Here is a 17,171-nt window from a genome sequence, read left to right as displayed (position 1 = left end):
GTCGATTTAACATGGGCTCCTATGGAGACTGGGGGCCCTCAAAATCAGGCCTGCTTTCAGGTAAGTACCCTTGTCTTCAGAGGGCAGATCTGGAGGTTTAGAGGAGCACCGGTGGGGGTGGGGGGACAGTTCCAGATCAGCACCAAATGCACATCCTCAGCGGCACAGGGGCGGCCGGGTGCAGGGTGCAAACACAGCATCAGGCTCCCAATGATTTCCAATATGGGGGAACCCAAGGGTCACAAAGGTGCTGCAGGTTAATTCCACGGGGTCGGTTCGGGAAAACCAAAGGTTGGACAAGGAGGAGGCCCGCCTGCTGGACGTTGCTGCATCGAATGTCGGATTCCTCAAGGCTAGGGGGCTGCAGTGGACACGGGCCATGGACGTAAGGTGCAGAGTGGGCAAGACTCGAAGATCTGGGGCAGTTCTGGAGTCTTTTGTTGGAGTTTCTTTTTTGACAGAGCCGCAGTGCATGGGAGATCTTGGTCCTTTGGGGTGCAGGCAGTCCTCTTCAGGCTTTTAAGAGGTCACTGGTCCTGCAGGATGTGTCATCTACTTGTAGCAGGGCTTCAGAAGCTGGAGACAGGCCTGTAGGGCTGGGGCCAAGTCAGTTGGTGTCTTCAGTCTTCTCTGCTCGGGGTCAGCTTAGCAGTCCTTCTTCTTTTTTCGTGTTGTCTTCTTGAGGTCGCCAGGAATTAGACGAGCTAGGTTCAGGGGAGCCCTTAAATCCTGGTTTTAGGGGGTGTTACAGGGGTTAGAGGGGAGTAGCCAATGGCTACTGTCCCTGAGGGTGACTACACCCTTCCGGTGTCCTCTCCCTTTGGAGACAAGCCTAACTCTACTGGTCCCTGTCCTCCAAACCAAGACGGAGGATTTTCCAAGGAGGGGGGGTCACTTCAGCTCTGGACTCCTTATGGGTGGTCCCTGCTGAAGTGGTCACTCCTTCTTGTTTTCCCTAATTTTCCCACCGGACTTGCTGCCAAAAGTGAGGCTCTGTCTGGAGTGGCAGGCCTCTCCACTAGCTAGAGTGCCCTGGGGCACTGTAACATGAGGCCTGAGCCGTTGAGGCTCACCGCCAGGTGTTACATTGGGGTGGTGTGAAACACCTCCACCCAGTGCGGGCTTTGTTTTTGGCCACAGAGAGCACAAAGGCTCTCACCCCATGTGGTCAGAAACTCGTCTGGAAGTGGCAGACTGGCGCAGAATGGTCAGTCCAGTACTAGAAGTTTGCAAAAATACAGGGGGCATCTCTAAGATGCCCTCTGGGTGCATTTTCCAATAAATCCAATACTGGCATTAGTTTGTTGTGCTGGGAAGTTTGATACCAATCTTCCCAGACTTCAGTGAAGCCATTATGGAGCTGTGGAGTTCGTAATGACAAACTCCCAACCCATATAATTTATATGGCCACACTTTACCTACAATGTCTAAGAATGGGCTTAGACACTGTTGGGGCATATTGCACATGCAGCTGTACCCTCACCTGTGGCATAGTGTACCCTACCTTAAGGCTGTAAGGCCTGCTAGAGGGGTGACTTATGTATGCCACACGCAGTAGTGTGTGGGCATGGCACCCTGAGAGGGGTGCCATGTTGACTTTGTCTTTTTCTCCCCACCAGCACACACAAGCTGCAGTGACAGTGTGCATGGGTTTAGTGAGGGGTCCCTTAGGGTAGCATAATACATGCTTCAGCCCTTAGGGACCTTCCCTGGCCACATAGCCCTTGGTTCTATGTGTAACTTTTACAAGGGACTTAACTGCATGCCTGGGGTGTGTCAATTGTGGGAACAATGGTACAATTTTTGGTAGTTCACTGGTGCTGGGGCCGGGTTAGCATGATCCCAGCACACTCTCAGTCAAGTCAGCATCAATATCAGGCAAAAAGTGGGGGGTAACCATGTCAAAGGGGCACTTTCCTACTAACCCCAAGTGCGCCAAATGATTCAAATACATGCCAGCAAAAGGAAACACATCCAACAAGTCTGAGACAAAGTACTATAGCATACACCCTAATAAACAAAACCCCTGTCTGAAAGCAGAGGAGCCAAACATTTAAAATGCCTAAAATGACTTATTTTGTGTATGTGTGACAAAATAAGGTTTGGTTCACACTAGTATACACCAGAACAAATTGAGATCTACACAAAACCAGTGTTGAGAAACTGCATTAAACTACAGCAGCTGGAAAGCTTTGTTTTTGTATCTCATGATACTCTTTGACCACTCCCTTCCTCATAAATAGTGAGACTCAGCTTATTCCTTGCCCCACAGCTGCTACCCATCAGCGTGACATCCTCCAGCCTTCTAGCAAGATTGATTTACTATAACCGATCACAAGCTATGAATAAACCGCAAACCATAAACTACTAACAACGAGCACGTTCAGCCACCCTATAATGCCACTTTAGTTCTTCCAGCTTGTACCAAGCTTGGTTCTTTACAGGCCACCCATAGCTCTTCTACGGTCTAACTGAATAGCAAGATGGCTGAAAAGGACTCGAAAGCCTCAACAAAAAGGACAAAACATGGCCCACCAAATCCAGAATTCCCAGTCAAAAGCAAAGCCAACTTGAAAGATACTATGGATTCCATTCTTAAAAAACTCTCAGACGTCCTACAGCTCGAGCAAACAACAAAAGTTAGCATTGCATATAATGCAGCAAGACGTCACGGTAAAGAGATCTGACATCAGACAAATTACCAACAAATTATCAGCAGCATTAGTGACCTTGAGGACAAATCACTCTCTACAAAAATAAGACCTCACTCCCTCCAAAAATCCTCAATCCTGATGCAACGCTCCATCACCGAACTGGAAGGCAGAAATAGGAGGGGGGTACATAAGATTCTTTGGCTTCCCAAAGAATTGTGAAAAACATAATGGCTCCTGCATCTCTTTCTTGGAAGACTGGATCCAACGAAACACCAATATTTATTTTGACAAAATATTTGAACTTGAAAGAGTGCACTGCATCCCAACCCGACAATCTGAACAGGCAAAAACATCCGAGCCACCCAGACCGGTAATATGTAAAGCCCTCCAATACCAACATGTTGAATTAATGATACTGAAACAAATTTCATGGGAAGGCCACTGAATCACCATCTCCTAAGACTATTCAAACTCAATCGTTCAAGCCAGGAAAGGTTTCCTCTACCTCAGACCCAGACTACGGAACATGGATATTCCGTTTTCATTCTCAGACCCTGCAAGATTTTGGATCATCTACAAAGGTTCATCACATCTTTTCAACAATCATGAAGATCTGATCTCCTTCCTAAACAACATAGAAGAAGCTGACATGGACACTTCCTGTTCCTCCAAGGCAGGCCCCTCGTAATGTATTATCACCTCTATTTACCGCTCTGTTTCAGACCTTAACAGATACTCCCTGAAACACTTGTGCTCCTGATTTAAACGGCAGAGTTGGGCTAAGACTCTCCTCTAATAAGAAGTAATATGTTATAGACATGTTATTACTCACAGACCCCAATTGCTGTAAGTCATTATGGCTGTGGATATATTATGCCACTGTTTGATGCACACCGAGTTAAATAATTGTGAATATGACAAACGTGCATCAAAATCTCTTAATTTACCTGAGTGTATTCCTTATATTCATAAACACCTTGCCGCTTCAGGCCTATAGTAAATACTCTCTGAAGCCCACTCGATCCTATTCCACACTCTTGCTATTCAAACCTAGACAATTGTTTTTAAGGCACCCTGAAAGAATATTTGAGTAATCTCCACCTCTAGTGAATTCATATTGCTGCAAGGGACAAGATGGTACACAATGATGTTTGCTAATTGTTGAGTTAAAAATATGTTGCAACAAAATTTCTTTGTTAGGCTCACTCTACCATTTTACCTGCCACTTCTTTATAGTTGGTAGATTCCGTCACCAATGTTATGATATTGTGACTGTTGGTGTCACTATAAGAATACTTTAGAAATTCTGTAAACCAGTTCTGCAAACAGTTTTTCTGTAAATTGTTCTGTAAATTGATGTGATTCTAGTTCCCAACCTTCAGCAGCACTCACAATATTTAACTTCAGCTACTTCTCTAGCTCATTGTCACTTGTAAGTACATACTTTGACGTGATGGGGAAGTGTAGTCTCCTTTTCCCAGTCCCATGTACCTTTCAACATGCATAAGGGAGGGAGGTCTGTGGAGGGCAGGGTGGGATGGGGTGGGGTGGGATGCGTTTGTGGAGTGGGTGGGCCCCTACTAATTACTTTAGTTATATTATTATTTCTCTCTTCTATCCTCACTCTTCTTTCCTTGCTTTCCTTTCACCATCTCCAGCTGATGGCTACCATTATGCCCTAGCTGTTCCAAAATCACCCTCAGAATGTAGCAGACATGTAAAAAACCCATGCATTTTGATTGAACCCCACCAAGAATATAAAACATCGAAAGGGGAATATCCTGAAACGATACATGCCATGCCTTCCCTGACTACTCATATGTCTCGGACCTCTTTCTCTTCTCCCTTATGACAAAAGACACCAAAGGGCTGAACCACCCAGTTAAGAGAAGAAAATTAATTGAATAAACGTACAAATTTAAATGTAATTTAATTCCCCTTCAGGAAACCAAGCTTGCCCACTCAGATGTGCCTTTGCTTAACGCATCTTGGTTTTCGGAGGTCATTGGTTCACCAGGCCACAAAAAGAAAAACTGAGTTATCACAAAGCAAGCATGAATCACAATCTTAGATACACTAGTAGACCAGAACGGGAGGTGAATACTTTTTAAACTAGCCAAATCAGGCAAAGAATTCTATTTACTGAACATCTTTGCCCCAAACACTAATGACTTAAATTTCTGGAAAAACATCGACAAACTGATTTCAGATCTCCCCATTGATTCAAGACTGATCATGGGAAGTGATTTTAACTTACCTCTTGTCCCTATGATTGACCGTAGCTTAAGCCAACTACTTCTTAAAATATGTTCCAAATTTACTCTTGTAGACACATGGTGCATACAAAATCCAGATAAAAGGGATTATACCTTTTACTCTACTCCTCATCAAATCCTTTCAGAGAATTGACCATATTTTGCTGTTCAATAACCCGACAAGTATGATAGCCTACTCAACTATAGAACCCAGAGCCTCTAACGACTCAGCCATACTGACATCACTGGATTGGGGGACCCAACCCCGTGCATCCAAGTCCTGGAGGCTCAATCGATATATCTTGAATGATAAAACCATCATTGACAAGATCCGTACCGCCATTTTGAACTTCCTTCATGAAAACTCCCCTGATAAGTGCTTCCCCCCCAACTTTATTAAGCCTTTACTGAGAAATTACAGAAGCCACATCTACTCCTCCTCCATGAATACTCTAAAACAGGACACATACGAAGCACAACCTCGGATGCCATCATAACCCTTTTCCCCAAAGAAGGGAAATACCCCACACACCCCACAAATTATAGACTAATTTCACTTATCATTTTGGACTGTAAGCTTTACGGCAAAATACTGGCAAAACGTATTGAAAGAATACTCCCCCTACTGATTGTCTCTCTCAAAGGCAGACTTTTTGATGCTAACATTAAACTTCTTGGTCATGTCCTTTAAATAGCCAAATCCCAAAACTCCACTGTAGCTGCGATAGCTTGGCTGCGATAGGTTGCTTGGCCCTTTTTGAGATCCACCTTATCAAGCTTAAACCTTGCGAGCCATTCATAAAAATGGTAAGGGCCCTGTCTTCTGATCCCAGTGCCAAAATGAAAACCAATGGAGTGCTGTTGAACCATTCCGACTTGGACACGGTACAAGGCGAGGCTGCCCACTATCACCAACCCTCTTCCTTCTAGCCATCGAACCGCTCCTATACTCCCTAAATGAAAAAAGTAACCTTATAGGCATAAATATTGTGGACAAATCCTTTAAGACAGCTGCATTCGCCAATGACATTCTACTTATGACTGAACATGCAGACACTGCTGTACCTGAAATGATGACCAAAATCTCTGAATATTTTGCTGCGTCTGGATATACCCTCCATAAGGATAAGCCTGAGGTCCGCTCACTAAACATTCTTTGCACCAAAGATGTATTGGGTACATCTGACCTAGCTTGACAACCAAAATTCCTCAAATAACTAGGACTTGAATTTAACAATAACTTTCATGAATCTGTTTGCCACAATGAATCCTTAGCTCTACAAAAAGTGCAGAACTGCCTAGAAAGCTGGTCTTCGAAATCCCTGACCTAGTGGGGCAACTTAGAATTCATAAAAATGGTCATTACTCCGATTACGAATTATCTTTTGAACTTGTCCCCCATATTATGCTCAGACAAATTCTTTCAAAACCTAGACCGCCTTACTAACAAGTTCCTCTGGAACTCAAAGAGACCTCAGATTCCTTAAAAAAACTTTGCTTGCCCAAACACTTGGGCGGGGCAAACCTTGCAGACTGTAGAAAATATCAACTTGCTTTCCTATCTGCTCAAGGAACAAATGGCTTTCTAGTGACCTTGAGTTCACCCCACCTTGGCTTTCTCTGGAGCAGCAACTAACAGATGACCTCCACTGATATGCCTACTAACTATTAACAATAAACATCCTGCTTTTAATAATATAATTCTAAACCACACCAGGCACAGCTTATTAGACACCTTTCTGAAAAGAAAATTAGACACTCCTTGCAATCTTCAATTTGGTTCAATAAAGACATTAAATTGGACCCAAGACTTCCTATTACCAACTCTTGAAAGGCGAAAGGTATCACCTTAATAAATGACCTATGTTCCAATAACCAACACCATCTGTTCTCCGAAATTTCAAGATAATTTGACTTTCCATCCACTCACTTCTATGACTTCCTTAAACTGAAGGTTGCAAGCTCTAAACATAAGGCTCCCTCCCACTAAACACGTCTCCCTCCCACCCCTATTGTCATTCCTCCAGAATGGTGGACACACAGGCGGTCATTCTGACCCTGGCGGTTGACTACCGCCAGGGCCGGGGACCGCGGATGCACCGCCAACAGGCTGGCGGTGCATCCATGGGCATTCTGACCGCGGCGGTACAGCCGCGGTCAGAAACGGGAAACCGGCGGTGTCCCGCCGGTTTCCCGCTGCCCTTGGGAATCCTCCATGGCGGCGCTGCAGGCAGCGCCGCCATGGGGATTCCGACCCCATTACCGCCAGCCTGGTTCTGGTGGTTTTGACCGCCAGAACCTGGCTGGCGGTAACGGGTGTCGTGGGGCCCCCTAACAGGGCCCCACCAAGATTTTCAGTGTCTGCTAAGCAGACACTGAAAATCGCGACGGGTGCAACTGCACCCGTCGCACCCCTTCCACTCCGCCGGCTCCATTCGGAGCCGGCATCCTCATGGAAGGGGGTTTCCCGCTGGGCTGGCGGGCGGCCTTCTGGCGGTCGCCCGCCAGCCCCGCGGGAAACTCAAAATTACCACGGCGGTCTTTTGACCGCGCAGCGGTATTCTGACGGCGCGACTTTGGTGGGCGCCCGCCAAAGTCAGAATGACCGCCACAGTCTCCAAAATCTACACCAAACTCACTCTGTCTAAGTACACAACAGAAATGGCAAACGGTTGGACTCAGGATGGGCTACCTGAACCCTCAAATATTAACTGGCACAGGTTATGGTCCTCCCATGTTCTCCAAAAAGATAATCCCAAACTTTGCACAAACCAAACTACACATCCTACACAGAACACACTTTACCCCACACCAAATTGCAACTCTCGGCATCTCAGACAATGACAGCTGTTTGGAGGTGCAACGCACCTCATGCAGACTTGTGTCACATGCTATACGAATGCCCCCTTCTACACACATTTTGGGCTAAAGTTCATAGTAATATGGAAGATATTCGACCAACTAAACTTCCCAGATCTTTCTCTTTTCCGTATGTGGCACCTCTCATCCTGCGCACAGTTCTGACCTGAGACGAGAAGACCTTCTCTTAGCCGATCTACTATTTACTCTTGCCCACAAAACCATCCTATCCACCTGGAAGTCACTGGGAAACGCCTCTAGCAACACCTGGTGGAAGTGGTTGAAATATATTAGGGGCGCTCTTTCCATTCTTTCAACCCAGTGCCCTGGATCTCAGCCGACAAGACCCTTTGGAATAAAATTGATAAATACCTGGAACCAGTTAACCCACCATAGACAGCTTCTCTTCCCCCAGGCTAACATTGATGTTACAATCAAATTGCTGTTGCACTGAAACTTCACCAGCACAGTCTAGACTTTCCCACAGATTGTTCCAGAGATACAGATAAATCACCTAGCCCCTGTTCTCCCAGCCACCCCCGATTCTTCTTCCCTACTCATTTTACTTTCTATTTTTTCACTCTCTCTTCTTCTGTTTACCTAGTTCCCACCATATGGATGGGCAATTACAATTCCTTCATTTAGTTTAGTCATGATTTAATATTTTACTGCTCTTGTAACCATATATGATCTATGTTTTCATATGATACTTATTAATCATCGCGGCTTCCGTTACATGGCAACCGTCTGTTCTGTAAACCTAAAACTTGAATAAAAAGTTATGAAATTAAAACTGCACACACGGACAATGCAGTGGCAGGTCTGAGACATGTTTTCAGGGCTACTCGTGAGCAGCACAATCAATGCTGCAGGCCCACTAGTAGAATTAGATTTCCAGGCCCTGGGCACACATAGTGAACTTCACTAGGGACTTACTAGTAAATCAGATATGTCAATCATGGATGAACCAATCACCAATACAATTTACATGGGGAGCACTTGCACTTTAGCACCGGTTAGCAGTAATAAAGTGCCCAGAGTCCCAAGCCCAGCAAAAACGAAATACAGCACATAGTCTGAAACAAAAGGTCAGAAGCAAAAAAGACAGGGGAAATCATGCCAACCAATGCCAGGTTTAACACATAGGATGGAGCTTGTCATTCTTCATAAAGTAAGCGTGTCAAAATGACTAGGGTAAGGGGTCAGAGATATCCACTTTTTCAAGGATGTGCAGAATAAGTAATTTCTTCACTTAGAAAAACAGTGTTTTCTTTATTGGGAAGAAGGTTTGCTGAAATGTTTAGTACATTTTCCCCAAACCTACACCACTGGGTTGTGCACTCAGCAGACAAGACCCGTGTTTATTGTAAAAGAATAAGTGCCGGAGCCTAAAGTTTTGCTCAGATGACCACAGCCGGCGCTATTGAATGCCAGGGTGCCTGATACCAAGGCCACTTTGTCTTGATTCCAACTCATGCCACTTTCATCCACCACCACTCTCTAACTTTTTTCTCTCTCTTGCTCTGGGTCATAATCTGATCTGAAAAATTAAGTGTGATGCCAAAATATGAGTGCCAGTGAGCCCACCGTCATCCACTGGCTCAATTTAAGCACTGGGCACACCTTGCCCTTTTATGGATAAGAAAGCTGCCCTAAGCATGGACCTACGACTACGTTTTTATTATTTTTGTGATGTGTCATTGGATCAGAAGTCTTTCATAGCATAATTCGCTGAATAATTCTGCCTCCATTTTGTGTCCTTTGGCCTGGTGTTACTTGTTCCTGCCCAGTGGACTCTAATTGGGAGCTCACTGAAACGAGATAAACATGTTTTTGACTTTGTTGTATTGAAAGAACAGGAAGATGCCCTTTCAATCAATTGGCCAGCAACCGGAATTTCACGCTTTGAAACCACTTTGATTGGTCAATAGTGTTCCATCTAATGCTTACAGTACTAGATGTATACTTGCATCCTTTTACCACAGACAAATTTCTTTGCAGTTGCAGGGTCCTGTCTTTATTTAAACCTGAAGGCAATATAATATAGAGCCAAGTGGGTCTATACCATTATATTTGTGTGTAGGAGAACTGAATAAAAATGCTTTTAAGAGCAGTGATGCAGCGTCTCTTCCAACCATATATGTAGTATCAGAGGCCATCCATCTAATGATGGGTGCCCTTACCAGCCAGAATTAACTTAACCACTGTCAGTTAAATCTAAGCTCAGATGTTTACATTTATATGAGCCAATACATTTCTCAGACTTTTGAAAGAAACGCTGTGCAGATCGGTTCTAAATGGCCTGGGTTACAAACCTTTATGATGGTTGCACAGCTGAAGGCTAGTTTGGATGGGTCGAAAGAACTAATGAGAAAATCTAAAAGCTAGAACAAAAGGGAAAAAAACTCCTCTGAAGTATGCAGTGACATTTACTGACATCATGAGCTGATGAGAAACATGATACGTTCTATATCAAACCTATTGTGGTGCTATGAATGTGTTGTGTTAAAATGCAAAAGCTCAGTGTTCCCCTCACAATTGATTTCTTCACAATCTCGGCTTTACACCATCAATAAATGAAACAAAATATTGCGCACGGGAAGACCATTGTTTACATACTCCTGGTGATTAAATTAAAGACAATACCCTGATGGACTTTAGCATCTGTAAACAGGCATTTACTATTAATGAAAACAAATTTTTCTAGTTCTTGCATCTAGGATTCGAGGCATTTCATGCAATAATAAAGAAACAGGGCTCAGGAAAATGAACTCCATTCAAACTGTTGCTTTCCCAATTTTTTTTGCAGACAGTATCCTGATTCTGGAGCTAGGCAGGGATGTAGATAAATACTCATACATAGCAAGATTGGAGCTGATTTTGGATAAGGAAATCTTAAACAAATTATTGCAGGACACATGAACTAAGCTGTAAGGCTCAACATGGCCACCCACCAAAAAGAAAGTGCAAATAAATTATGTTATAAATGATATTTCATTCCAATTAGCCTATGTACTACCTACAATGGGACTTCTACAAACCTCTGGAATTGTTGAAGCCAATCTGGAGAAAAGACTCAGTAGGAGATACTATTTTTTAAATGGAGAGCACTAGCATAAAACTCCCACTTGAAATTTTAATTATAATACTAAGCAACAATGTAGAGTGTGGTAATAGCAATAATACGTGTTATTTGGCTGCACTTGTGGAGACCTTTGCTCTTTGCTGCTAAAGGACTTGGGGAATGTCTACAAGATATAAACCACAGAAAGTAAGTGTGGCTCCCAAATTCCTTACTTTGCTTTCTTGAACCCTGAGACTAGGCAACAACAGCAATGCCAGTCAGTAGAATAGGCTATATCAAGGTTAACAGCTTCTACTCATGGCTACCCCTAATTGGTCAAAAAAGAAAAAGAAAACCCCATTCCCCTGCTCCCCTAGACAAACCATCTCTTGTGAGGCCCCTTGGAAACTTCAACCATGAAGTCTCTTAACCGTGTGTTTAGGGATGTTCCACATGTAGGGGTGGGTTTGTGTGTATGTGTCTCTCTCTCTCTCTCTGGTGTAAAATAAAACCAGGCTTGGTGACAAAGGGGGCTCAAAAAAACATTTTGTTAAAAATAGGAAGTGCCTCACAGGAGCAACTACCGAGAGGCTGTTGAATGACAACGGGCTCAGTTTATCATCAGTACTTTCCTGTGCAGACAGGAAAAAACCTACTCATTCTACATCTATCCGTAATAGGTAAATGTAGTGTGGTTTGGGTAACCTGTACTTAAAAATGGCTTCTACACTAATACCCTGCTGCGACATGTGAAGGTCTCCTGGGTAACACTTTACTCTCTAGTGAAACTAAAAATGAGTCCGATGTGCTGTCAGTAATTTTTAATATGTAAGCCATCAGCGTATGATTGAAACCAAGTTACGTGCTCAGACCACAACGTAACAAACGGCTGACGTGTTTAATTACCAGGAAATCTTTTCAGCAAATTCATCAGGGCGAGAGGGCCAAACTGTCACCCAACAGTACACAACACTACATCGCCCCCCAAGGGAAGGCCTACCAGTAGTCAATGGGTTTACTACCTGGACCTGTACAACAATGTTGAACCACCTGCAGTGCCAGAGGTTCTCTTCAGAGTGCACACCCCACCCTAATTGGTGCCAATGCTAAATGCCTGATTTCTAGCCATATGCTTAATGAAAATATATACTTCTTTTCCCTACACATAAAGGTCCCAGCCTTAGGGACAGAAATAGTAGACTTTCACAGTTTTCCATCCATAAGTCTGTTTCATATAAACTACCCTCTGCAGAATGTGCAAACAGCAGACAGTCCCCAGTAGTAGAATTAGGAAAAATGTCAATTTACACTTTTTTAATTTGTTTTTATTCTCATGAAGAAAACATTTTATTTAAAGAAATCCCTTGCTCCTAACATCTTCTGCTTACTTTATTTAGGTGTAACTTAAGGATTGCACTAAGTGCAAAGTGTGTAGGTCATTACTAATGTTTTAAATGCCCACAAAGTTATGACTTTGAGAGAGTTCATCACATTTGCATTGCCCACTCATGTGACACTCCTAAAGGAAAACCTTTTTCCTGAACCATTTGTCACACAAATTCCGACAAGTTTGCACAACATGAGGTCTTTCTACAGTGATGAGTGCAACCTCAGCATGGAAATATCCACAGAACGTGATTTTGTGACTCCGAATCAGGGGTGTCCGAGTGGAGCTGCCTTTTTTTTGCCCAGGTGAGTTATCCTTAGTTGTTCAGATTGTTTAACAAATGAGGGCTGTAATCATAATTATCATTCTATGATGTTTAATCATATTTGTTTTGTAGAGAATAAAACGAAATTGTACTATAAGTATCCAACAATAAAGTATTGCCAAATTGCTAAGGAATCACTTAAGAACTATACATGGTATATAGGAATCAGTATATATTGGAGCATGCAAGTCATTTAATTTGTTTTGTATCCAGGCTCACATGAAAGATGTTGCTGAAGATGTCATGTTTCAGACACAGAAGAAGAAGATGGGTGTATACAAGGTAAATGTTCCTTAGTTCATATTATATTTTTATTTTCTTTTATGGTGCATCTTATGGGCTATGGTATAAAAGCTGGGAACTATTTCAAATGGGCAATAAATAACCCAAATGGTTGTTTGGAAAGCATTGATACAAAAATCCTTTATGAAACCCACAAACAATGTCCAGTGTATGGCGTGCATTTAGCAAACTCATGAATATGCAGCCTTTTTATCTGTATTAGTAGAATTTTGTAAAACACTTACCTCCCCCCGTTAGATCACCATTGAGGCATAGGGGACACAGGACTGACAAGAGACAGGTTTCAGAAACACGAGCAGTATACTCAGGGAGCCTAAGGGGAATGTCTGGGAAAGGGCATACGCCCTTCGAAGAGAGTAGTAGAAGAAGCAAGAAGTAGGTATTTGGGGGGATTCATGATTGGTAACCCTATGAAGCTTCGGTAACACTGAATTCAGAATGTTTTAATAACAACAGTCCATACTGGGTCCTCTTCTTCGATGACTGCCCAAATCTGACTAGCCCCATAAAACTTCTAGATGTTATTGTCTTTCGGTCAGTTTCACATTACATGTAAATAGTGTACAGATGCAGTGTGTTGCTAACTCATTTCCATTCACCAATGCTACCTTTTATTAGTACACATTGCTTAAAAGTATAGGAAGCACATTTTACAAACAATCAGTTAAAACTTTTGGTAATTGAGTTTAGGAACATCAACAGTATTTAATGACATCCCTTTCAACTCAGATATCCCTTTTAACTTTATCTCAAGGAGTGCAAATTTGGAAGTCATAACATTTGCCATTTCATTATCAGTAGAATTCTGATGTTCTGGAAACGGAATATTACAAACTCCAATGCAAATTTAAAACTTCTTTACTGAGTGCAAATAAGCATATCCTAGATATTTAAGATGATAAAGGGGAATCCGCAATGCAGATGTCTTAATCCACAGCTCGTGAAATCCATGAACAATAGCGTTCAGAATTAAATTACCAACCCAAATCTTCAGTTCAAAATATAATCCTTTGCATTGATCTGTACTGGATTTGTCTGGCCAGCATATATTAATGTGCTACCATGGATAGTGGAAAAGTAGATGCCCATTTTTGCTTTCAGCAGTAGGCTCCTGTCACTTCACCCACATGGCTCATATGTATGCCCACGTATTGGTTAATCTTGGATAGGTCAGCTGGAACTGCGAGTGGAGCACCCAGACCTGCTGCCTGACCAAGCCCTACCCAGCGATCCCTGTTGTGAATCAGGACCTGTGGGAATGCAAATGTACAGTCATAATTTCATGAGTCCAGCCCCTCGAGTATTGCTTTCCCTAAAGGCATGTGCAGTGCAGCAGTAACAGGCTCACTTAATGACAGCACCATTTTTTCTGATCCAGTTCACAAAGCTATCTTGTTGGAGCCCTCCACACACCAGGATTTCTTCTGCAACTGAGGTCTGGCAGGTGATGACGAAACATTTTACAAACTGCATCTGCAGGAAGTTGCAAGGAAATATCTCACTCTCCCTTGTCTGCATTTATCCCTCAAAATAATCTTTAAAGCAAACCAAGGCATCACCAGCAATATGAGTCTCTACATGCACCATTGGTCACTAAATTTCCAAAACCATCCCGAGGTAGAGCGAGTCCTAACTTAAACTGCCTTTACAATCATATACATTTTGACCATGCTACTAGTCTAATATGCTAAAAAAACATCATTCGCAATAGCTTGTGCTCTACATTCTATTACTATTGCCTGCCCCATTCTCCCTCATACCTTCACACTGAAAAGAGGAAACACATGACTTTTTTGTCAAAGATCACAGATGAAGACATGTGTATGTAGCCATTGCTTTCGCATTGCAGAGGTAGGGGCACCTTGGTGGTAGTGAGATTTAAAAAAAAATAGGTCCAAATTGAATTGACTACATTTCTTGTAACTGGTTGTGACGGTCAGCTGATGCAGTTACCATTCACTGAAATATTTTCTGTACTGTAGCCTTGACCATCACAATTCTGTTGAGGCAAGGATCACATTTTTATGTTGTTGTTTCTTAAACACAGTTGCTGTATTTCATAACTAAAATGTTGTGCATCTGCAAAAGTAGGAACAGCTTCCACTAATATTCCCATTGTTCTTTATTGGTAAAAACTGTACAGAGAGCTCTATACAACTTATTTAGTGGCTTCTCCATTTCTTCCATCACAGTCATCCTAATCTCTTCTGCCCAAGGCTGTTTCAGGGATGTGGAATTTAATAAAATATCTACTTGTCGATGTGACAGGTTGCTTCATAAATCTATTTGTCCTGTAAAAATATCTACTTGTCCTTTTGGTGTCATGTGCTTTTTGCCAGGGTTTGTTACAATAGTGAGGTCACAGCAGCTCCCACAATAGTAAAGCTTTTCAAAAGCCAGGTAAAAACAAGACACACACTGACAAAATCAAAAGATTGACTTCCCATGTTTCACCTTTTGGCTTTGCCAATGCTTGTTTTTTCATGTTACCCATAATCTTGTTGAAACTGGTTAAACTGACTTTCCATTATGAATATGTTTTGGGAATACTAGCATACATCAACACATTTTACTAATGACACTTCAAAGAAATAGTACCTAAAATTTCACAGTAGTTTAGCAAAACGTTTTTTCTTAGTTGCATTTGTTTGTGAACATTTATTTTGAAAGCAAAGAATCTTCAATCTTGCTTTCAAACTTCTGCAAATATTTACATCTAATCACAGAGCATTCTGAGAGCATTATACATAGCGTCATATTGTTAAACTTTACAAACGTGTGTACACTTTTTTTTTTAGTGGAACTGTCAGTAGTTCAGTATGAGCTTACAACATTTATTTAGAGCACTCATCCTTTTTATTTTTTATTTTTATTGGGTCAGTCATAATCCTCAGATATTATACAGATAAACACATATAAAGTACCATAACAATAAAAGACTACATGTCAGTCATGATATGGGATACAGTGGCAGCAGCATATCTGGTAAAACCAGACCTGGCTACATTTTCAATTGGATTAAGTATAGAAGGCAACTAGGTATGGTTTGCCTTGTTTTAGGTAAACACATTTAAAGAGTACTCTTGTTGCCAATTGAGACAGCCTAAATTGTTGTACTGCCTTAGGGCCTCTGGCCTTAGCAATAGCTGATTTATGTGTCTAACATTATTGTTGCCCACCACTGTGTTGCCTTTGGGGGCAAAGAAGATATCCACACCGAGCTGTACATAGTTAAGCTGACACAATAACAATCAACACCAGAGTCTGAAGCTAACCATTTGCATAAATTTATAGCCCAACATGATCTCCCTAACAGACAACTCAAGATCGCAGCCGGAGCGGTATGCTACTAGTTGAGTGACACTGTCCCAAAATCCGCACAGTAGAGGGCAGTTAGCAAACGTGCAATATCAGCTACATAGCACCTGCACTTCAGGCATTGAGTCTTAGTGGAATTGGGGTTGGTTGTCCATTTGGAGATCTGTTCAGGTGTATAGTGCAACACACAGATAGTCTTAAACTGATGTAATTTAAGACTGACTGACAAACAGACTTTTCAACCACCTCTAGCGCCCCCTGAATTTCCTCTGGAGAGATCTCGGTTGCAAGCAGTGGGATATCACCTTTACTGTTTAAACTAAATCTCTCATACAGCTCACTAAGCATAGCTTTCCCAGGTGCCTCATATAAGAAAGGCAAAATGTCTGAGTCTTCAATATCCATTGTCTCCTCGCAACCATGCAGGGATTAATCCTTTAGCTGCAAGTATGCGTAAAAAAACACAGAAAAGGGATGGGAGCTCATATAGTTGTTGTATAGCTATTTTAGCCATATTTTATACACGTTATTTTAGGTAACTAGGCCCGCAGCTGCGCCCTTTTACTTAGGCACATTTTCGTCAGTATGGTTTTATTTTTCTAGCAGTAAGCCATTTTCATGGTGCTCTTTTTTTATTACTATCACACTGTCCTTTAGCCTAGGAAAACAGTACGCTCTTAGAAGACACTTTGTACTCTCTGCAAGACTATGGTCAGATAGGATTGCCCATAAACGTGATATGCTGTGTCTCCAACATTCACAGAAAAAGACACATTCATACGCGGGACCATTTCTTAGAATGCTAGCTGTTTTATTATAAAACATTCCTTAGTCCCAGACACGTTATAGGGAGATTCCAGTTAGATGACCATGACAGTAGCTGATTGCTTCCTTACAGCTACCTGCTTAGACGGCAGAACCCCTGATCCATATGGGGATGGCGTCTTTCTAGACTTCAGGCCTCTTCTCCAGGTATGAGGGATGATGTTCTCCCAGGGGGAAACCT

The 17,171-nt window shown here is 42.4% G+C and overlaps 1 protein-coding gene across 2 annotated transcripts in view; it reads left to right on the top strand.

The window, feature by feature from the left end:
• Positions 1–17,171, top strand: part of RGS22 (regulator of G protein signaling 22) — a 742,354-nt gene that overhangs the window by 557,220 nt on the left and 167,963 nt on the right. For both annotated transcript variants that reach the window (XM_069220550.1, XM_069220549.1), the window contains exon 20: positions 12,758–12,826. In XM_069220550.1, the coding sequence (XP_069076651.1) occupies positions 12,758–12,826 (69 nt within the window). The remainder of the gene's footprint in view (positions 1–12,757; positions 12,827–17,171) is intronic.

This window comes from Pleurodeles waltl, chromosome 2_2 (genome assembly GCF_031143425.1).
Source record: "Pleurodeles waltl isolate 20211129_DDA chromosome 2_2, aPleWal1.hap1.20221129, whole genome shotgun sequence".
In the NCBI taxonomy this organism is placed as follows: Eukaryota; Metazoa; Chordata; class Amphibia; order Caudata; family Salamandridae; genus Pleurodeles; species Pleurodeles waltl.
Note: the sequence above shows the minus strand (reverse complement) of the source record. Positions and strands in the feature narration are given on the sequence as shown.